Genomic DNA, 25,044 nt, shown 5'->3' on the forward strand with positions numbered 1-25,044 from the left:
CACCAAGGCATGTTTAGCCACAGGGTGATCCTCATTACCAATAAACACTGTCTGCCTGTGTCCGTTCATGCCAATGGACAGTTTGTTGCTGGTCATTCCCACAGAGAAGGCTTATATTATCAACAATTCTCATTTTGCTCTTTATCTTGTTGTTATTTTGCTTTTATACACAAATACTCGAGTACTGCAATTGTAATGTCAAACAGTATATATATTTTCTCTTTGTACAAACTAGATTATAGGATCCAGTGTTACACTGTCCAGTGCTAAACAGTGGCTGTTTAGGAACTGCTTGTATTAATGCTTTCACTGCCAAGGATGCAATAGGTAAAATTCTGTATCCACATCACAGTTTCATTGAAAGCTTCCATATATGTCATGCTTCTCAGCATTTTAACAAGTATCATTATCTTAATTCTTGTGACTCAAGTATTTGCTTTATAGGAATTTACCACTGAGGGGCGTCCTATCCAGCTCTTCTGGTAGTGATACCGCTTCATGGGATACAGATTTTGAAGATGCTGAACCACCAGAGGTGAGTGAAGTATGTAACTGTTAATATATGGATATTAGGATAATATTCTCTTTTACATATGAGACACTTTTGTGACAATAGATTCACAGGTGATTAACAAAGAAAAAATTCAGATATCATTGTTCTTCATCTTTCTGCATCATGCCCGTTTAAAGAGGACACTTGAACTTGTTAGCTCCATCTTCTTTTCCCAAAACTTCTTTAGCATTTCGCTTTGTTGTTTCTTGCATTCCTCTGTCTTCTGTTTCCCTGTGTTGCTTTGTGTGATTTGTTTCTTTTTTGACTTTATCATAATGAGTAGTGTTTTAGTTAACCTAATGTTGTCCATTCTACAGATGTGATCATAGAATTCTGACTGCCTTCTACATGTTGAATCAGTGAAGTTGTCTATTGCTGTGTATAGCTGTGTAGTTTTTCATTAATCCATATGCCATTTGTATCTTTGGGATCCTGAATGTTTTTTGAGAATTTTTTGCTCTTCCTTTTCAACTTTATCAATTTTTGAGTAGCTTCCAAGGGTTTAATTTCTGAGGCACACAGTGCTTCAGGCAAAACAGTTGTCTTGTAACTCCAAAGTTTTTCATTATGGGATGTCACTTATTTTGACATAAATTGTCCATCAAATGAGTTCTTTCATATAATATTTGGGGGTCTGTCTGTGATGCTATATCATGTAAGTTCTTTTTAGGCATACTTGGTTTTTCCACTTGTGAGCTAAAGCTAGGCACTTCAGTTGATTCTCTCTCTTGAAGTCCCAATGCTTATACCCTCAATTCCTTTCCCTCATTCTTTGATGACTTCATCTAACACTGTGTTCAACAGAAGTGGGAAGGGGCCATCTCCTTGTCAAGCTCCTGCACATTCTTCGAAAGGCTCTGATATTTCACCAAGAAACTTTACTTGAGATGATGTCTCTGAGAGTGCGGTAGACTAGTTCTCAAATATTCTTGTCTATTCTGACCTCATCTATAGTGGTTTGTCTGTCAAAAGATTTATACATGTTGTTAAAGTCCTTCCCCTGGGGGCTCACATCTCTCTTGTGAGTACGTGCTTGGCCAACATGTGGTACTAGCCCTTACAGCACTGTTTCCTTTCCATCTTTCCATGCTTCAAGTCCATCCTTCTACTATACCCTTTTCCCCTCTGCTTTTCCATTCCATGGTCTTCTTGGTGCCAGACATACGTGGATTTGGTTTATGATTTTTAACACTAATTTTTTCTCTTCTGGCTCTTTATACAACTTTACATCCTTCACTACATGTTCCCTATTGTTGGGCTTGACATAGCTTTCCTCTTCCAAATTTTGTAGAAATGCTGATCATGTGAGGAGGATCACCCACCACAGTGTGCATTCCACCTTATGTGCCTCTCAGTCTTTGCATCGTTTCTTTCTGGCAAAAGTAATAACCCAAAACCCGACCCTGACATGGTAGCCGTCCCAGTGGGAGGGGGGGGGGGGGGGGGGGGGGAGGGGGGGGGGGGGTTGTCAAGTACCTATATGGAGGCAGTCCTCTGACCTCACAGGGGTCACACTCTTGGTGCCTGTGCCGTCAACATCCCACATATGCCAAGGAGTTGTGTCCGTCATGGACAGGTCACAGGGACAGCTAGCAAAGGTTACCTGGCTGGCTAGCCATTGCTGTGGCTGGATGGTGTCCATGGAGAGAGCTCCCTTTCAGATTGGGTGAGACCAAGGTGCATAACTCACACATGAAGTGGCTCAAACTTTCTTCCACTGATGGTCGCATAGTTCCAGCAGTCTCTTCTGAAGGAAGGTATTACTGCAATGTGAAGAGGGATGATCCCACAATCTTTCCTTCCCTTGCAATGCTGTGGGATGAATGTAGAGCTAATAAATGGGAGGAGAAACACTCTCCATAATACTTAATTTGTTCTAGGACCAATGGGGATTCTCTTGTGACTACAAAGCCAGTATTCCTTGTTGAACATCTTGAAGATAGGTTTGGGGACCTAGCAGCAATTTTGAAAATGGAAAGGGGTTAAGTGATCCTGGGTACAGGGTATCATCTTACACAGTGATCTCCTTTTATAGACCAATGATGAGTTACGTGCCAGTTTGGAGTGACGTGGTGTGCATTTTGTCCATCACGTCAGGTGGGGATCAAAGGACAACACGGTTGGTAATGGGGCCTTCATCGTGGCCTTTATAGGTGACCTGTTGCTTGAAAACGTCAAGTTGATGGTGTATCGATGCCATGTGAAACCCTACATTCCTCTTCCTTTGCAGTGCTTCAAATGTATGAGATTCAGCCACATGTCTTCACATTGTAACACCAGACCTGTCTGTGGGGATTGTGGGTGTCAGATCCACACTAACACTCCTTGTGCCCCTCCCCCTGCCTGCCTATGCACATTTCAGGGAGAACCATTTCCCCTGCTCTCTTCCAAAGAGAAAAGAAAATCCAAGAATACAAGATACTTGACCGACACACATTTCAGGAAGCTAAGGAGAAATATGATCATTCATGTCCTATACATGTGACAATAACATTTGCTATAGCTACAGTGATGTCATCGTCTCTAGTAAGAGCACCCTTGCCCTTCAGGGCCTCTCAACTACACATGCTCTGCTAATGGTTGAGGGCTCACCTCCTACCTTCCTCCACATCCACTTTGGGAGTGTTGATTCCCAACCCACCAGGGTTGTTGATCCCCAGTCTGCAGCTGGAGAAGTGACACCCTCCTCGGGCATCTATCACCAGGGTCCTGTGGAGTGCCCCCTCCCAGGTTTCTGCTGGTCTGTAACTGGATATCAGCCAGTCACTGGAGGAGGAACAGGTTGCTGGTCATAGGGCTCGTGTTCCTCCTATGTCCACTGAGGGAGGGAGGAATCCGTTGCCACAAGAGCCACCAGGACCTCTGCCTCAGGTATAGAGTTGGAACATGCAAAGTCCAATGGCATGAGGCCACTGGAACTTCCTCTATTTTGGAGATCTTTTTTGTTCCTCTTCTCCTTGGATGATTCCGATATTTGTGAGGACCTGTCTGCCCTTGTTTCAGGGACCTTATCACTGACTTCCTTGAGTTGTAAAAGACTTGTGACACTGTCACAGCCTCATTACCATATGTGAATGGGGTTACCAGGGCTCACACTCTATTTTTGTCCTCAACTTATCACACTATACGTTCCAGGTTCAAGTAGATGCATCCCACATTACTCCCAGGGGGCTTTGTATTGAGTGTGCACCTTTTTCTAATGGATATCAATGGCTTAGATGCAGCTTTGAGGTGCAAGAGGCCATTGCTCACACAGGCACATAATTATGACAACAGCAATATTCACTGGGCTGAAAGAATATGTGACTGGTTTTCTGAATGCTACCACATCCTTAACATCTGATTGGCCTGCAAATTCACCTGACTTGAACCACATAGAAAATCTGCTGGAAGATGGTGTAAAACACCAACACATGCAGCCCCAAAATGTGATGGAACTGCATGATCAGATAGTCAGTGAATGGCTTAACTAGATTTGACATATGTGCACAAACTTGTGGACTCTTACTAACCAAATCCATGCAGTTATCAAGTCTAGGAGTGGAATTATGCAGTATTAAATGATGCCTGTAATGATTTCTTTAGGGGCAATTAATTTTTTGTCTGGTGAGCTTATTTCCTCATATATTCTCTCCATGTCCTCATAGACCTCAACAATTGTGGTTTGTGTATGAAAGATCCAGACCTAAGGACTCTAAAGTTGCACACTTTACACCAGTACACAAGAATAGAAACAGAAGTAATTCACTGAATTATACACTCAAATCACTTATATCAATTTGCAGGAGGATTTTAGAACATTCAAACATTATGAAATACTCAAAATAAAATTATCTATTGACAGATAGCCAGCACAGATTCAGAAAATATTTTTCTTGTAAAACTCAACATGCTCTTTATTCACATGAAGTACTGAATGCTGTTGCCAGGGGATTTCAGGTTGAATCCATATTTATAGATATTCAGAAGGTTTTTGACACTATTCCTCATAAGATTTTTGTAATAAAATTGTGTTCCTGTGGAGTTTCATCTGAGTTGTGCAGCCAGCGTATAATTTCCTGTCAGAAAGATTGCTGTTCGTAGTAATTGATAGGAAGTCATGAGCTGAAACAGAATTGATATTTGGGGTTCCCCAAGGAAGTGTTATAGATGCTATGCTGTCCTTAATGTACTTATAAATGGTTTAGGGGACAATCTGAACAGCCCTCTTAGATTGTTCGCAGGTTTACATAACATTTGATTGACAGGACATCTGCAAATGAGGGTGATGCTGTTGCTTAGCATCCAGTAAACTCATCAAAAGATCAATACAAATTACAAAATGGTGTGTACAAGTTATCTGTTGGCGCTGAAAGTGACAGTTGACCCTGAACAATAAAAGTATAAGGTTTGCCACATGAGTACTAAAAATTTATGTTAAATTCAATTAGATGAATTTGTATTATTTGGAAATAGGGGAAGAGTGTCACAAATATGATAGGTGAGTTGGGGTAGCAGTCATTAAAACAAAGGTGTTTTGTGTTGTGATGTGATCTTTTCACAAAATTTCAGTCATCAACTTTCTCACCTGAATGTAAAAATATTTTATTGACTTCCATCTACTTAGGAAGAAATGACTATCTGATAAAATAAGAGAAGTCAATGCTAGCACGAAAAAATTTAGGTGTTCATTCTTACCATATGCTATTCGAAAGTGAAACGATTGAAAAATAATTTGGAAGTGGTTCTATGAACCCTCTCCTAAGCACTTAAGTGTGAATTGCAGAGCAGTCATGTAGATGTAGAAGTAAATATGTTGGATTAATTTCAGTCCTCAAAAAATAAAAAATAAAATAAAAAAAAAACACTCAGCCATTTATTGCTCCTAGTAACTGACCCTGGTACCAACTTTTCTGCTCATAATGATACCTTCACCTGTTACACCATTCACTAATGCTGTGACTATTACCCTCAAATGTCTAATTAGAAATCTCTGTCCTCTTTCAATTTTACCTCACTAATACTTACCAAGCTTAACTTTAATCTGACATTGTCTCTTTTTAGATTTTCCAGTTTTCCTACAATGTTCATGTTTCTAATGTTTCACACTCTGATTCATTGACATTTGCCTTTTTCATCCTCCTCCTGATAACCTCTCTCTGAGCAGTCCTCACATGGAAATTTGAAGAGGGGCTCATACACTGCGTAAGTTTAACATAGAAGTAAATGTCATCCTTTGTATTCCACTGCGTTCATTGTTACTTTATAGAGTCTCCTTCCAGTTGTTAATAAATCATGTCCTGTTGAATAGTAATGTATGATTATTGTGATATTTTTATACTGCAGCCTCACAACTAACACAGCACCTTACTGGTGCATTTAATCTGCAGCTGCAGTGTAAAAATATGTGTGAGCCATGTGTAATGTAAAAATATATTCTTGAGATTTCACCATAAAACCAAGTACTGAGCTCCTGAAGGCTGTACTTACAGTCAATCAGCTGATAATCTCTCGACTCCTTCCTTACTGGAATTTGAGGGATCCAGTTACAACTAGAGCTGTCATCTGCTACATTGATGTGGAGCTGATAAGAACAGCATCCATGAAGCCATCCTGTATCCATATATACACCTTCAACTGTGAAGCACTTTTCACAAAATCATCAAATTTTCCTAACACACATGATTGGTTTCTTTTCGTCTTACCAAGAGTAGACAGTTTACTTTTGTTACATTTTTCTTTCTGTGTGCGTAATACACCTGACACAGAGACTCTGATAAACTGAGACGCTTTTCCTGAAATCTACTGTAACATTAGCAACATTTTTTTTTCTAAAGTCTCCCCAAAGACATCAAATAAAATCTAGTTCTCACTGCTTTGCATGGTTTCCTGTACCTATGTTTCACTACAGAATGTGGTACAACTTCACACTTAAGCTACCTAGCACCCAAAGCCTCAACTATACAGTGGGTTGTTACCTCTATACCATCCATTATTTGCTTTTTAGCAAGTACTTTCAATTACTGTACTGAGTGTACTATGATTGTCTTAAGATATATGTAGGAGAATGGCAAAGATGAAGCAATGTTCAAGGAAGGGAAGTGGGAGAACAGAGATTAGTGTTACGTGATGTATAACTGGAAATAGGATGGGTACAACAGAAGTAAAGGAGGTGAAGGAAAATGTGATACAGTTGTGACAGAAGATAGAGGAAGAGCTGGTGTAAAGAATATGCCAGAAAATACTGTTAGCCTACCAAGAAAACTGAATGAGACACTGGAGAGGGTAAGCAGGTATATGTGGAGTGGGTGTATCTCGGCAACATTTTCGTACCTGCTGTATTACAGTGAAAGAAAATTGTTGTTGTTTGGTCGCACCATGGGGAGGGATGAAACCACATAAGGAGACAAAAGGACCTTCAGCAGTCCTGCTCACCAAAGCACCTGAGCTACTAAATGACACAATGAATTGCGATCAATTGATTATGCTTGATGAAACTTGGAATAAGAGCTGGGCAGACCTGCTGAGAACTATGAGTTGAGTAAGAGTGATTTATCCTGCTATAGATGCACTACAGATGGCACATTAAAGCTAATAAATGACCGTTGGGTCATTGCACAGAATAACCATCACCTAAGGGCTACATCTCCTTCCTTCTGCACCTAGTAGACTGGATTGAGTTTCATGATGATCTGTAGGACATTGCATCACTTGAGATCAATGTCAACAAGCTCGGCAATGACTCCATGCTAGAAGTCCAGGCAGGTTGCTTGTACAATTATAAGGCTCTGAAGCCTTATCTCAAAAATTAAATCGTCACTACACCAGAGAATGTGGTGTAACAGAAGTCAACAGCCAAGGCACTCCTTCGGGAGCTACTGTGGCTGTACAAAGAACAGACAGTCCAGAAGGGACTGTTATGTGCTGGGTTTGGGGATGTACACAACCAGATTAATAAGATGAGGCCTCAGCTATTCACCCCAGTACGTGATACAGCTGAGAACAAATGGGGGGAGAAAGAACTTTGACCATGTCTTTGAGCAAGCACAAGCTCTTAGGCTTCTGAATTAAGGGGGAATCTCTCCCAATTGTACTTCACACAAAGCCAAAGTGCTTTAAGAGAGTCATGAGACAAAATATTACCACAGTGAGACCATATGTGTCAAATGCGCAGGCAATCATGAGAATTACAACTACTCACTGAAGAGAGAAGACCAACCACAACATGCACAGCACGAGAACTGGAAACCTCCCAGAGAGTTGATTGAGGTGATGGTTAATGTGACTGTGTCCCAGCTTTATGATAAGCTTGAAGGCAGGCAACTGGATAAGAAGCGGCTGTGCTCACTTTCCCTGACTGTAAGGTGAATACCAGAACAGTCCCTGAAACTACCCTCCAAATACCTTCCCAGTTGTGAGATAAAAGAACCTCCCCCCATTCTGGCATCATACTCAAAAATAATGGATGTTCAACACAGAACAAGCCACTCTTACCCTGTATCTGAAGAGGGGTATATAAGAAAAGCCTAATATTGCCCACTCTCCTTGCTGAAGGAAGTGATAAAACATGAAGAAAATGAAAAATAGAATAAAGATTGCATGAGAAAAACAAGGTGACAGAAAGTTTCATATGGAAGTGAGAGACAAGTGACACAGCAAAAGTAAAAATCTTACGTGGAATAGGATGAGGTGCAGGTACAACTGGTAAATAAATGACAAAATAAATGACAAAATAAATGAAAATATTAATGGCAATGAGAAGAATGTACATAGCTATGTATACCACTGACTAAAAGGACAATGCAGACAGCATAATTCATCAGACAAGCAACAGGCTTCTGATTTTTGTATTGCTGTTATTGTGGTCTTCCTTCTGAAAACAGGTTTGATTCAGCTCTCCACACTACTCTATCCTGTGCACATGTCTTCACCTCTGAATAACAACTGCTACATACGTCCTATTTGAATCTGTTCACTTGTTCATGCCTAGATCTGCCTCTATAGGTTCTGCCTCCCACACTTTCTCCAATAGTGAACTGGTGATTCCTTGATGTCTCAGAATGTGTGAATGTTGAACTTTCATCAGTGTCGAGGTAATTTTGCTATGTGATCCAATTATATTTTTGATGACTCTCGCTTTCATTTCTGTAACAGTATGAATTAATATGTTGACATATGCCAACCTAGAATGAAGAGTACAGACCACGTCCACTACAATTAATTTCTGAACATCAGTTTCTGACTTAGCATCATTTAACAAGTTAGTGTATATTGCTGGAACAGTGGAGCATTTTAAATGGCGATGAAAATGTGTAGGTGGCTCCTCTTTCAAATAATGTTCATCACGCAGATGCACATAATTATAGGCCTATACTCCTGGTTTCACTCTGTTACAGAATTATGGAAGACATTTTATTCCTGTGTCTTATGACCTATTTTGAGGTAAAAAATTTCCTGTGTAGAATTCAATAAGTATCATGTGAGTCACAGTCTTGGAAACTCGGTTCACTCCATTTGTCCACAATTTCCCCAGGGAGAGGAGACTGCATTGTCTATGTTCATGCCTTGTTTCTTGACTTCTGAGAGGCGTTAAATACCATTCTGGACTTAAGTGAGAAAAATGAGAAATTTTGGGATACTGGACTAGCTTTGTGGCTGGACTGATGACTTTCTAGCAAATAGTACTTGGCATGATATTCTCAATTGATTCAGTGTCATATTTACTACCTATTTGACATCATTATATCTTTTCCCTATTCCAATTTCCCCCTTAGATAGCAAAATATAATGACAGGAATTTTGGTGCTGAAATTTTTATGTGGCTATCGGTAATTGTCATAGCTTATGATTTATTGCCGAATTGTTTCTCCTCATTTAATTATTACCTTTTATTGTTAACTGGATTTTCACGATTTTGTGAAATCTAGATCATTAATTGTTTTCTCATTTTTGTTCTGTGTCATCTTATAGGACATTGCATCTGTATGCTCAAAAGGAATGTCACAATATGAAGCAGTTAGCAGCAGTGAAGCAGACGTAGGACATCCAGGTGAAGTGACATCTCTTGAGAAATCACCACTTTGCAGTCAAGCTGATGTTCAAGCTGATGTTACAAGTTCACCTTCTGATGAAATGCTTCTGCCAAAGCCACCAAGTCAATCGTAAGAGGATACTTTTATAGAATTTGTGTGCTGTAAAATTATGTTGTAGTAGTCTTCATCTCTTCATTATCCTTGAAGATATCTTTCTTTTTTTATCTCTTTCCACCAGGCACTGAGTTTCATGATGTAATCCTATACAGTAATTTCAGTGTCATATAGTGCAATTTACTGCAATCATTTCTTTAGGAAGTTAATTCTGTGGTCATCTATGTTAATCTTGTTACCTGTATATTGGCATATCACTGACTTCAAGACCTGTTTGCTTCTTTTATTAGTGAACATAACAGACTACTGAAGTATTTGAGAAGCAAAAGTTCCAAAACCAAAGAACATGAGGATACTTATGTAAAAATGAAATACTAGTTTTCATTTCAAATGTGAGCAATGGTGAAAATTGAGAATGTACAGGGTGATTCAAAAAGAATACCACAACTTTAAAAATGTGTATTTAATGAAAGAAACATAATATAACCTTCTGTTATACATCATTACAAAGAGTATTTAAAAAGGTTTTTTTTCACTCAAAAACAGGTTCAGAGATGTTCAATATGGCCCCCTCCAGACACACGAGCAATATCAACCCGATACTCCAACTCGTTCCACACTCTCTGTAGCATATCAGGCGTAACAGTTTGGATAGCTGCTGTTATTTCTCGTTTCAAATCATCAATGGTGGCTGGGAGAGGTGGTCGAAACACCATATCCTTAACATACCCCCATAAGAAAAAATCGCAGGGGGTAAGATCAGGGCTTCTTGGAGGCCAGTGATGAAGTGCTCTGTCACGGGCTGCCTGGCGGCCGATCCATCGCCTCGGGTAGTTGACGTTCAGGTAGTTACGGACAGATAAGTGCCAATGTGGTGGCGCTCCATCCTGCTGAAATATGAATTGTTGTGCTTCTTGTTCGAGCTGAGGGAACAGCCAATTCTCTAACATCTCCAGATACTGTAGTCCAGTTACAGTAGCACCTTCGAAGAAAAAGGGACCAGAAACGTTATTGGCTGAAATGGCACAGAAAACGTTCACCTTAGGCGAGTCACGTTCATACTGAGTTGTTTCCCGCGGATTCTCAGTGCTCCATATACAGACATTGTGACGGTTGACTTTCCCGTTAGTGTGGAAAGTTGCTTCATCACTAAACACAATCTTTGAAATGAAAGATTCATCTTTTTCCATTTGAGCAAGGATAAAATCACAGAAATCGATTCTTTTAATCTTATCAGCTGCAGACAGTGCTTGAACCAATTTCAGACGATAAGGTTTCATAACTAACCTTTTTCGTAGGACTCTCCATACAGTTGATTGTGGAATTTGCAGCTCTCTGCTAGCTCTGCGAGTCAATTTTCCTGGACTGCGAACAGATGCTTGCTGGATGCGTGCTACATTTTCATCACTCGTTCTCGGCCATCCAGAACTTTTCCCTTTGCACAAACACCCATTCTCTGTAAACTGTTTATACCAACGTTTAATACACCACCTATCAGGAGGTTTAACACCATACTTCGTTCGAAATGCACGCTGAACAAGTGTCGTCGATTCACTTCTGCCGTACTCAATAACACAAAAAGCTTTCTGTTGAGCGGTCGCCATCTTAGCATCAACTGACGCTGACGTCTAGTCAACAGTGCCTCAAGTGAACAAATGTACAACTAAATGAAACTTTATAGCTCCCTTAATTCGCCGACAGATAGTGCTTAGCTCTGCCTTTTGTCGTTGCAGAGTTTTAAATTCCTAAAGTTGTGGTATTCTTTTTGAATCACCCTGTATTTTCAAATTTCATTGCACCAGATTAAAATAAAAAAAAAATAGTCCTTACTTTTGTTAAATGATTTAATTGGTAATTGAAGACAATCTTACATCATAAAACAGAAATCTTGTGTCTGTGATCCATGTGGATTGTGTACTGAATAATGTTAAAGAATATCATATAATGATAATTGGCTGATCCAATAACAGTTTGGACCATAGCCCATTACACATCACTGAGAATTGCCCTTGTATTAATATGATATGGTGTCACTCTTTGAGTGATATGATAATACCTGGCTGACACATTCTTTTGATGTGCAAATGCAGAACTTTAGTAGTCATTCAACAAAATGTGGCAATCAGGTAATGGTGTGATTGATGCATCATCCCTCATGTAGTCACTCCACACAAAGTGTGACATAAATCTGAATTTTTCCTAAAGTAAAATTCTTTGAAATAATATAAATTTGAATGTTTTCTAATCTAAACTTTCCTGAAGGACAGAGCTGCTGAATAACAACATATACAGTAAGAGCAACTTAGTGTAAGATTCAAAGTATGTTTAGACTTTTTCGTCAAAACATAAGAAAGTTGTTAAATGAGAAAGATAAGCTTCTCACATCACACAAGGAACTGAAAAATTGGAAGGTGTTTTTACCTTGAGTTAAATATAACTGATAATCATTTGAAAGTCATGGAAATTAAGCAGATGCACCTGGAACAATATAAGGTAACATCACATAATTGTAGGCAAAATGTAATGAAAAATGGAATCCATGATATATACAAACACTGGATTAAAGTCACAGATTCAGATAAACTTTGCATTGAACAGTTGCTGGAATGCTGTGCTTCAGTGATAAACATGGGAACATACAAGACAACATTTCTGAGAGTTTACTATCCTCAAACAGGAAATGTTTTATATTTCATCAGGTAATTAGAGAGAGTACTAATAATATATAATAAAAATAATTGTAAAATCATACTATATTTCAATACTGATTTCATCTTGGATACTTCTGACTGAGTCAGTGATGTCCAGTTTTGATCTATTTCTCCAAAGTAGCATTTTGACAAGAATAGAAGGACAAAGCACAACAGCCATTGACAACTCGTTTTTAAATTCAGTCATCTTTCATGATATATATACTTTCCCCAAAGTAAATACATTGTCTGTTCATGATGGTCAAATAGCAACATTAAAGCATCACCATCAAACAGTTTTAGTACAGTCGAGAAAAATTAACATTTACAGAAACGTGAATGCTGACTCAATCACATTATTGAGAGAGAACTTACAAGATGAACAATGGGAAGAAGTTTGTCAATGGCACACAGTAGATAAGAAATTTAATTTTTTCCTAAAATAATTCTTACAACACACTAAATCAAGTTTTTCTCTACAGCAGGCTATGGACAATAACAGTGAAAGCCAAAAGAAAAACTGGGTAGTATTTAGGATCAAAGTATTTTATGCCAAGAAGAGAGAACTTTTTTATTGCAGAGCACTAACCCTAATAAATTAATGAAGGTACACTGCTAGAAAACTGCAGAATTCTTTACTGCATCATACACTACAGTAAGTAAAAAAATCAGAATTCCAAGAACAATGACAGTCGGGGCATTATTTAGGCATGGAATGAGTAAAATTGGCAAGGCAGATGATTTTTCCACTCCCTGATGACAGAATTGCCAACAGATTTGCTGCAGAGGCGACACAGGTTCTCATTATATCACCAAAGTTAAGGACTTGGTAAGGCGACTGTATGGGTCTGCTGAGTGCTGTTGGCAAGTGGGGTACACTCAACCTTTGTGAAACCAATTGAGAAGTGTCTTGATTGATAAATAGTGAGATGACAGTGGTGACAAGTCATGTGCTATTAAATTGACCTAACTGGCCATAAAAAGTCAGTGAGATTTTCCTAACAGTGGCAGAAACCATAGGAACAAGAAGTGAACCATTAGATTTACTTAAACAGGCATTGCAGACTATGCCATTGGGCACCATGTTTGCCAAAGCAACTGTCGTAGAGCCCACAAAAATCATTAAGTCACTCTTACAGAATGAGAGCAGGTTGTGCTGGGTGGGGAAATCAGGGAAGTCTTGTAACAGAGTCAAGGGATTGTGAGTGGACCAGGATGTAGTGTAAGTTGGGTGGGAAACAGAACACCACTTTCGGAGAGATGGGAAGGATTGTAGGTAGGCATAAATGAGCAACATCCTACTCATGAGCCTACTCGCCCCTCCTAAAGTGGTATTCTGTTGTCATCCAACTTACACAACATCGTGGTCCATCCCTATGCCACTCCCAATCCCAACTCCTGCCACAAGGGTCATATCCCTGTGGAAAACCCAGGTCCAAGACCTGCCCAATTGACTCACCCAGCACATTCTACTCTAGTCCTGTCACATGTTTATTCTACCTCATCACAAGCAGGGCCACCTGTGAAAGAAGCCACATCATACACCAGCTCTGCTACAATTTATGCACAGCATTTTATGTAGGCATGATCACCAGCTTGTGGGCAGCAGACAAATAAATAATTAATGTTCACTGTTTACAAGAGCCTAATCCTATTTTTTTGGTCAATCAGCAAATGACGGAAAACATGCTGACCATAATTTCCAGTCTGCAAATCCACTATTTACTCAACGGGATCAGGAACTGTGACTATAAATAAAAGTTTTGAGTTATAACTGATTAATATATTCTGCAAACATTCACATGCACAAAATATAATAATATTCCTGATAATAATAATAATAATAATAATAATTATTATTATTATAAGCACAAGCAAAAATAGAACACGAAGTGACACATGTTAGATATAGAAGAAAAATTTCAGCTGACATATATAGAATACAAAGACACAAATACAGACATTAGACCATTCTTGCATAGACCGCCAAATAACCCACAAGTCAAAACAACAATAAAAACTATCAACACAATCATACACAACAAAATAAATGAAAACACAACTATGGAAGAGTTACAACTACTGGTTTATATAGGAGCACTCACTACACTAAATATACACACTAGGCAGAGATCAGAACCAACCAACACACAGAAGAAACCCACAAAACCAGCATGGCAACACAGGCTACAGATCAGAATAGAAAAACTGAGAAAAGACATCAGACAGCTAACACAATTTATAAGAAATGAAATGTCAGAAAAAAAACGAAAAAGGTTAGGTAAAATCTCACAACAAGAAGTGATAGAGCAATTAGATGAAAAGAAGCAGAAATTACGAGCATTGGCCAAACGACTTAGAAGATACAAAAAAGTGAAAATAGAAGGAAACAAAACCAAACATTCAACACAAACCAAAAGAAATTTTACCAGACAATAGATAACACACACATTAAAATAGACAATCCACCAAACATAACAGGCATGGAACACTTCTGGAGCAACATATGGTCAAACCCAGTACAAGCAGAATACAAGCAGAATCAGATACGTACAAGATGATACCACAAATGCCTGAAGTGATAATTTTGCAACATGAAGTCACCCAAGCAATTAATTCTACTCACAATTGGAAAGCCCCTGGAAAAGATAAAACAGCAAATTTCTGGATAAAGAAATTCACCTCAACACATTCACATCTAAGTAAATTATTTAACAGTTACATTGCAGACCCATACACATTCCCTGATACACTTACACATGGAATAACTTATCTGAAACCTAAAGATCAAGCAGACACAGCAAACCCAGCTAAATATCGCCCCATAACATGCCTACCAACAATATACAAAATATTAACTTCAGTCATTACACAGAAATTAATGACACATACAACACAGAACAAAATTATAAATGAAGAACAAAACGGCTGTTGCAAAGGAGCACGAGGATGTAAAGAGCAACTGATAATAGATGCAGAGGTGACATATCAAGCCAAACCTAAACAAAGGTCGCTACACTACGCATACATTGATTACCAAAGAGCTTTTGATAGTGTACCCCACTCATGGTTACTACAAATATTGGAAATATACAAAGTAGATCCTAAATTGATACAGTTCCTAAACATAGTAATGAAAAATTGGAAAACCACACTTAATATCCAAACAAATTCAAATAATATCACATCACAGCCAATATAGATTAAGCGTGGAATTTACCAAGGAGACTCATTAAGTCCTTCCTGGTTCTGCCTTGCTCTGAACCCACTATCCAACATGCTAAATAATACAAATTATGGGTACAATATTACTAGAACATACCCACACAAAATCACACATCTGCTATACATGGATGATCTAAAACTACTGGCAGCAGCAAATCAACAACTCAACCAATTACTAAAGATAACACAAGTATTCAGCAATGATATAAATATGGCTTTTGGAAGAGACAAATGTAAGAAAAATAGCATAGTCAAGGGAAAACCCACTAAAAAAGAAGATTACATATTGGATAACCACAGCGACTGCATAGAAGCGATGGAAAAAACAGATGCCTATAAATATCTAGGATACAGACAAAAAATAGGAATAGATAATACAAATATTAAAGAAGAACTAAAAGAAAAATATAGACAAAGACTAACAAAAATACTGAAAACAGAATTGACAGCAAGAAACAAGACAAAAGCTATAAATACTTATGCTATACCAATATTGACCTACTCATTTGGAGTAGTGAAATGGAGTAACACAGACCTAGAAGCACTCAATACACTTACACGATCTCAATGCCACAAATATAGAATACATCACATACATTCAGCAACTGAAAGATTCACATTAAGCAGAAAGGAAGGAGGAAGGGGATTTATTGACATAAAAAACCTACATTATGGACAGGTAGACAATTTAAGAAAATTCTTTATAGAACGAGCAGAAACTAGCAAAATACACAAAGCAATCACTGATATAAATACATCGGCTACACCACTGCAATTTCATAACCACTCCTACAACCCTTTAGATCACATAACATCAACAGACACGAAGAAAATAAATTGGAAAAAGAAAACACTCCATGGCAAGTACCCGTATCATCTAACACAGCCACACATCGATCAAGACGCATCCAACACATGGCTAAGAAAAGGCAATATATACAGTGAGACAGAAGGATTCATGATTCAATACAGGATCAAACAATAAACACCAGATATTACAGCAAGCATATTATTAAAGATCCCAATACCACAACAGATAGATGCAGACTTTGCAAACAACAAATCGAAACAGTAGATCACATCACAAGTGGATGTACAATACTAGCAAATACGGAATACCCCAGAAGACATGACAACGTAGCAAAAATAATACATCAACAGCTTGCCTTACAACATAAACTTATAAAACAACATGTTCCCACATACAAGTATGCACCACAAAATGTACTGGAGAATGATGAATACAAATTATACTGGAACAGAACCATTATAACAGATAAAACAACACCACATAACAAACCTGACATCATACTCACCAATAAAAAGAAGAAATTAACACAACTAATCGAAATATCCATACCCAATACAAGAAATATACAAAAGAAAACAGGAGAAAAAATTGAAAAATACATCCAACTGGCTGAGGAAGTCAAGGACATGTGGCATCAGGATAAAGTTGACATTATACCAATTATACTATCAACTACAGGAGTCATACCACACAATATCCACCAGTACATCAATGCAATACAGCTACATCCAAACTTATATATACAACTACAGAAATCTGTAATTATTGACACTTGTTCAATTACCCAAAAGTTCCTAAATGCAATGTAACATTTACCGTACAGTTAAAAGGAAGTCACGCTTGTTCAAGGTCTGCGTCACCTTCCATTTTTAACCAGACATAACGTCTGAGACAAGAAAGAAATAATAATAATAATAATGTCCTTGCTGGAAACAGCACTATGAACAGTTGATAGGTAATCTCTACAGGAAGTTCCAAGTACAATGGTCTATCATCCTGACTTCTAATCATCGTAGTTAATTGCTCACCTTAAAAGTGGAAAATAATCTTGCCACATGCCATGCAGTTTTGTCAACATTACGGGCAACACAAAAAAAGTTACTTCCATGAAATCTAAGCGATCCAGGTTGGTGTAAAGTCCTTGTGAGTTCCCTTCCTACTTTTACCAAAAATTCGTTTTGTAGCTGCCTGGCTGTTACAACATCCAAGGCACAATGCTCACACGTGTTGTTTGAGTGATGTGGACAGCTTGATATCTTGGTGCGAAGTGTCTCACTGGTGGTGTTTGTATGTTGGTACAGTTGACATCCGAAAGGAACATCTGCCATCAACTACTCTAGGCACAGGTAGCGGCATCTAAATGGCCTCTTTTTCAGTTTGCTTTAGTTACTGAAAAAGTTTTAGCTCAATTGTATTTAAACTTTGCTGGCTGGAATTTTTAGAATGGTATCAACATTAGAACATGAACTCTGAATTGCCTCTTTAAGATTTATTGTAATGATTGTCATTTATAATAAAGTCTTGAAACTTGGTGCAGCTGTATTATTTCATCATTGCAATTAAGTGCTGTAATTAGAACTTCCTATAACAAATACAAATGATACTTTATCTAATATGACTAAGGATATTTTCATTCCAAAATTGATTTTTGACAAATAACTTGAAAACTAATAGAGGCAGCTTAATGGACTCATATAGTTAATGTTTTTATATAAAAATGAGAATACATATGAATTTTCATCTTCCTGAGTCTAATATTTAGTGCCTCCAATTTTTTGTAAAAAGGCCAATTTTTACCAAAATATTGTCCCAATCAAATTGAGACTTGTAACTTTCTATTGTGACATACATTCGCACATTCTGAACAATTTTTAGCTTTCCAGCTTCATTATTTAGTGCCACTTTTTTTCTTAAAGTCATACACATAGTGAAACATATTGATTTGATTATTGTAAGATTTCACAATGTTAACATTAATATACTGAAGCATACACTCTTAAATTATGTTGCAATTCTTTGTATTATAAGCACGGGTGTGATATGATGAAGTGGCACTGGTAGTAGTGAAATGGGGTAAGTTCTGGCACACTCACTCACCTCTGTCTCCCTCATGGTGATCCAGTGCTGGTTTTGCCACATCACCCCCTATTTATTTTTGAACAAAATTAAATATTAGGAACATGTGATATTACTATATCTGACCTCTTTTAAATGAAACTGATTTAAGTTAAATTTCTCTTAATACTAACTCTCAAAATTAATATATATATATATATATATATATATATATATATATATATATCTAAAAAGAAAGATGATGAAACTTACCAAACAAAAGCGCTGGCAGGTCGATAGACACACAAACAAACACAAACATACACACAAAATTCTAGCTTTCGCAACCAATGGTTGCCTCGTCAGGAAAGAGGGAAGGAGAAGGAAAGACAAAAGGATTTTAAGGGAGAGGGTAAGGAGTCATTCCAATCCCGGGAGCGGATCCTTTTGTCTTTCCTTCTCCTTCCCTCTTTCCTGACGAGGCAACCATTGGTTGCGAAAGCTAGAATTTTGTGTGTATGTTTGTGTTTGTTTGTGTGTCTATCGACCTGCCAGCGCTTTTGTTTGGTAAGTTTCATCATCTTTCTTTTTAGATATATTTTTCCCACGTGGAATGTTTCCCTCTATTATATTCATATATATATATATATATATATATATATATATATATATATATATATATATATATATATATAAAATTATAATTATAATAGAGGGAAACATTTCCCTCTATATATATATATATATATATATATATATATATATATATAATTATAATAGAGGGAAACATTCCACGTAGGAAAAATATATCTAAAAACAAAGATGATGTGACTTACCAAATGAAAGTGCTGGCAGGTCGACAGACACACAAACAAACACAAACATACACACAAAATTCAAGCTTTCGCAACAAACTGTTGCCTCATCAGGAAAGAGCGAAGGAGAGGAAAAGACGAAAGGATGTGGGTTTTAAGGGAGTAAGGGAGAGGGTAAGGAGTCATTCCAATCCCGGGAGCGGAAAGACTTACCTTGGGGGAAAAAAGGACGGGTATACACTCGCACACACACACATATCCATCCACACATATGGTAAGTCACATCATCTAAACTTGATTTAGTGGGTTCTTACAAATTGTGTACATAAATAACATAGAAATATGGAACAAAATTTTTGGTTAACTAGACCCACAAACAAAAGTGCTGGCAGGTGGATAGACACACAAACATACACACAAAATTCAAGCTTTCGCAACAAACGGTTGCTTCATCAGGAAAGTGGGAAGGAGAGGGAAGGACGAAAGGATGTGGGTTTTAAGGGAGAGGGTAAGGAGTCATTCCAATCCCGGGAGTGGAAAGACTTACCTTAGGGGGAAAAAAGGACAGGTATACACTCGCACACACACACACATATCCATCCGCACATACACAGACACAAGCAGACATTTGTAAAGGCAAAGAGTTTGGGCAGAGATGTCAGTCGAGGCGGGAGTACAGAGGCAAAGATGTTGTTGAAAGACAGGTGAGGTATGAGCAGCGGCAAATTGAAATTAGCGGAGATTGAGGCCTGGCGGATAACGAGAAGAGAGGATATACTGAAGGGCAAGTTCCCATCTCCGGAGTTCTGACAGGTTGGTGTTAGTGGGAAGTATCCAGATAACCCGAACGGTGTAACACTGTGCGAAGATGTGCTGGCCATGCACCAAGGCATGTTTAGTCACAGGGTGATCCTTATTACCAACAAACACTGTCTGCCTGTGTCCATTCATGCGAATGGACAGTTTGTTGCTGGTCATTCCCACATAGAAAGCTTCACAGTGTAGGCAGGTCGGTTGGTAAATCACGTGGGTGCTTTCACACGTGGCTCTGCCTTTGATCGTGTACACCTTCCGGGTTACAGGACTGGAGTAGGTGGTGGTGGGAGGGTGCATGGGACAGGTTTTACACCGGGGCAGTTACAAGGGTAGGAGCCAGAGGGTAGGGAAGGTGGTTTGGGGATTTCATAGGGATGAACTAAGAGGTTACGAAGGTTAGAGGAAGTCGTATCCCTGCTGGAGAGCCACATTCAGAGTCTGATCCAGTCCCGGAAAGTATCCTGTCACAAGTGGGGCACTTTTAGGGTTCTTCTGTGGGAGGTTTTGGGTTTGAGGGGATGAGGAAGTGGCTCTGGTTATTTGCTTCTGTACCAGGTCGGGAGGGTAGTTGCGGGATGCGAAAGCTGTTTTCAGGTTGTTGGTGTAATGGTTCAGGGATTCCGGACTGGAGCAGATTCGTTTGCCACGAAGACCTAGGCTGTAGGGAAGGAACCGTTTGATGTGGAATGGGTGGCAGCTGTCATAATGGAGGTACTGTTGCTTGTTGGTGGGTTTGATGTGGACGGATGTGTGAAGCTGGCCATTGGACAGATGGAGGTCAACGTCAAGGAAAGTGGCATGGGATTTGGAGTAGGACCAGGTGAATCTGATGGAACCAAAGGAGTTGAAATTGAATTTTGTGTGTATGTTTGTGTGTCTATCAGCCTACCAGTGCTTTCGTTTGGTAAGTCACATCATCTTTGTTTTTAGATATATTTATCCCACATGGAATGTTTCCCTCTATTTTTTGTATATATGCATTGATGTAAGATACATAACTCCTCAGAACTTTTGTATCTGTTCATCCTTCATCGTTATTTTGAGGATGGTCACTCACTCTTATTAAAATTTTATTTAGCCAGTGTGTGTCCAGTACTAATCTGATGCTTGTGTCATGCTTAGGCATGACAACAAGATTACTATATACACTAATTGCTTGCTCAATAACATCCCATGCCAACAAATGTTGAATTTATTTCTTAACATCTTGCTTGCTCAAAACATGTATACGATAAGTTTTTTGAAAAATAACTGCCCAGGCTTTACTTTCAAATGGCATTCATATCCCTTAATTTCAGCAGGAATATTCGAGAATACATTGTGATTAGTGGTTAATACTTCCCTTAATTCTGCCCTCTGTTTATCAGAAATTTGATTTGATCACTGTACCTTAGCTTTTATTTCTTCCAGGATATAATTCTTTTCTGCATTAGCATTTTGCATATTATTCCCAAATTCAGTATCTTGCTGCAAGTATCCCTTATTCCTCATTACTCTAATAGACAGTTCCCGTGCTTCATTATTACTGGCTACATAATTTCCAATGTGAGACTCTTTAACTACTTGAGAATCTGGTAAAATTAATACTAAGTGGCTCTGCTCAAAGTCAGTCTTTCCTTGATATATTGTTAAAAGATCTGTACCAATTAATATTTTAACACTTAAACTGAGCAGGATTAAACAAGGATGATCTATTATTATGTTACCTATACCAGTTGGTATGAACGCTTCATGCTATACTGGTCAAGAAACTTTTCCAGTTGCACCCGTTATTCTTAAACCACTTATTTTCATAACATTTAACTCATTCTTATTAGGAATATAATTAAAGAATGTTTGGGACAAAGCATTTGCTTCACTGCCACTATCAAGAAGACAATGCACTGCTACTCTAGAGATGTTAGTTTTTATAATAGGGTGAGTTATCCTGGTTTGAACAGGATCCTCATAAAAGTCTTCTATTAAATCCTTTTCAATCTGTTTCCAGCTAAAGTAATGTTGTTAAGTTGCAAGTACATTTATACTCAGATGCATAGGGTCATTAACCTCTACATCCACAGCTGGCTTTTCCAATCTGTCCACCAATTTTAAATCAAAGCACTGGATGACTTCTTCTAGTTTTGTTTGATGCAAATCAGCTAAATTATTCTCTGCCTTTGAGCAACTGCGTCCCTGTACAACATTGCTATCTATAATACAGTCATCTGTTTCTACAGTTTGTAGTAAGTCAATACAGCTAATAGATTCCTTGACCTCATTGTTATTGCAACTCCCTTCATCTAACACTCCTCCTTTTCAGAACCTTATAAAACTGATTCTACTTCTTCTACTGAAACTTAAGCCTTCAGATCGCCATTATGGTCAAAGATATAAACCTTTACTTCATCTTTGTCCTTATCTGATTCAAACCTGTTAATTTGTTCTTTTCTATTATCTTTAGTGTTTTCTTGCTCCTTCTTGTCCCATTTTTCTAATGTGTCCAAAATGCTGTCAATTATGTGATGAGAGTGGTTTAGCACATCACTGGTGCTGTGTGTTTCTATTTCATCATCCATGTTATCAGTTTCTGCATGCTGACTGACTGTAGTTTGTGTTTTTGTTATTGGCTGTGACACTGTTTCTGCCTGGTGAGTGCTAGTTTCCACATAGACAGAACTTAGTTTCCCACATGCGCCCTGTTATGATCATTCAATTCAGAATCAGATCAGGTGGCATTCACTCTCCGTCTTGTCTCAACAGTACATTACTCATATTTCTGCCTTCGTCACAGTAATTACTGTGAAAGTACAGTGGCTCTCTACCCCATTTTCCTCTACCATGGGATTGACGACAATAATTAGGTTGTGTATTCTGAACCCGTATTCTAACATTCACATTTTCACGGTCATTATTTCAGTTGTTTAATGGACTGTTAGAGGACCTATTATTATTGTGCACCTGCTCCTCAGCAGGAGCTCTTTCCACTGTGACAGCCATGAAACCCACCTTCTAGAAAACTCTTTAACTGATTCACAACCTGGAGTAAACGTTTTACAACTCCAAAATTCCCTCAGAACATCATTTTGCTTGTTGTATGACAAGTACTGATTAAGAAATGCAGTTTTAAACTCAGAAAGCCTTTTGCATTTAATCATTCTATCAGCTGACCATTGCAAAGCATCTCCTGATAAATGATTTCTTATGAAAGAAATTTTCTCATGTTCTGACTATCCATTTGGCAAAACATTGTCAAAATCATTCTAGAACTCTAAGGTTTGTGTAGCCTAAAACATAAAAATTGATGATATCTGATGAAAGCACTGTCAACTGAAGCAACATGCTGCTCAGTATTATTACAAGAGCTAACAGAGGTTACTCTATTTTCTCTGTTAGTAATACTAGTATTCAGCTCCTCTACTTGTAGTTCTAATGCCTCCATGCTGTCAGAAAATTTTTTATCAACAGCCTTACATAATTTCAGTCAGATTTCACTTTATTAATATCCTTTTGACAAGCATTTACTTTATTATTTACTTCCTCAAATCGATTAGAGCAAACTTTGTAATCATTGCCAATTCTTTCCGACAATCTCACTTCTGTAAGAATATTTGCATCTTTGAAATCTTCTTTGTTACTAGATTCACTCTTACTTAAGTGTTTATATTGGATTCCATCTTATTGTACAGTTATTTGTGATGTAATTAAGGTTTAGAAAACAGTAACTGCATCCAGTTCGGTGCCTCCACCTTGCCACTCGGCAGTTCAACCAGTTTTAAAGGAGTTTCTAGCATTCACTGACTTGGCTGAATTTCAGAAATATTGAACTCAGTTTCATTGTCTGATAACTTTTTCGTCTTCATCATCAGAAACTGGTTCTAACATCACCTAAGGATTCAAGTACTGGTTCCATCTTAACTTTCACATCATCCTTATCATTAGATTGCATTTTTAATAGCCTGTTAGAAACAATTAACAAAGGCTGTAAATATTCTTGACTTGACTTAATTGCTTGACCTTGATGAGCGATGGCTTCCCAGTGTACCAGCAAATGCAGTGTGGCACATTGCGACATAATGCAGGCAGCAGCAGCAGCTGTAGTGATGAGGATGGCAGTGACTATCACCTATTGCAGCAGCTCCAAGGGGGGCTGGGCACTGGTGAGAATGCACAGTAGGTTGCAGATATATTGCAGATCCACACAGCTCCATGATGATACACCATCTTTTTCTGACCTTAGCACCAGTGGTAGCCATGCTGTAGTGTCATCTTCTGACCTCCTTCCATCACATTCAAGATTAGTGATGCTGGTATTCACAATTCACTTTTCACACTCATGAGCAAGTCTTGAGACTGTTGTCACATTCATTTTGATATCGTGTTAGTGCCTACTGAGCTCCCTGTTTTGTATCGATCACTTTCACAGTTCAGTTTCCTGGCTGATGCACCATATGTGGTGCAGCGGGTAAATAAATAATTAATATTCCCCATTTACAAGAGCCTGAAAACTATTTTTGTGGTCAGCCAGAAAGTGATGGAGAACATACTGACCATTTCCAGCCTTCAAGTCCACATTATTCTTTGTACTCACTGAAAGAAAATATTCCTACCTGTTATTTACTCAGCAGGATCAGGAACTGTGACCATAAGTAGAAGTTTTGAGTTATAACTTATCAATGTGTTCTGTAAATGTTCACACACAAAATATAATAATACTCCTGGTAATAATAATAATAATAATAATAATAATAATGTCCCTATTCGAAACATCACTATGAACAGTTCAGAAGTGACCTCTACAGAAAATTCCAAGTACAATGGTCTGTCATCCCGACTTCTAATAATCGAAGTTAATTGCTTGCCTTAAAAGTGGAAAATAATCTCGCCACTTGCCATGCAGCACACAAAAAGTTACTTCCATGAAATGTAAGTGATCCAGGATGGTGTACACCCCTCGTAAGTTCAGTTGCTACTTTTA

General features: G+C 38.2%; 1 protein-coding gene across 1 annotated transcript in view; it reads left to right on the forward strand.

Moving 5' to 3' along the window:
• LOC124789733 overlaps window positions 1–25,044 on the forward strand; it is a 451,761-nt gene that overhangs the window by 326,634 nt on the left and 100,083 nt on the right. The window contains exons 11-12 of the mRNA XM_047257185.1: window positions 445–535; window positions 9,503–9,693. Coding sequence (XP_047113141.1) covers window positions 445–535; window positions 9,503–9,693 — 282 coding nt within the window. The remainder of the gene's footprint in view (window positions 1–444; window positions 536–9,502; window positions 9,694–25,044) is intronic.

This window comes from Schistocerca piceifrons, chromosome 3, assembly GCF_021461385.2.
Source record: "Schistocerca piceifrons isolate TAMUIC-IGC-003096 chromosome 3, iqSchPice1.1, whole genome shotgun sequence".
NCBI classification, from domain to species: Eukaryota; Metazoa; Arthropoda; class Insecta; order Orthoptera; family Acrididae; genus Schistocerca; species Schistocerca piceifrons.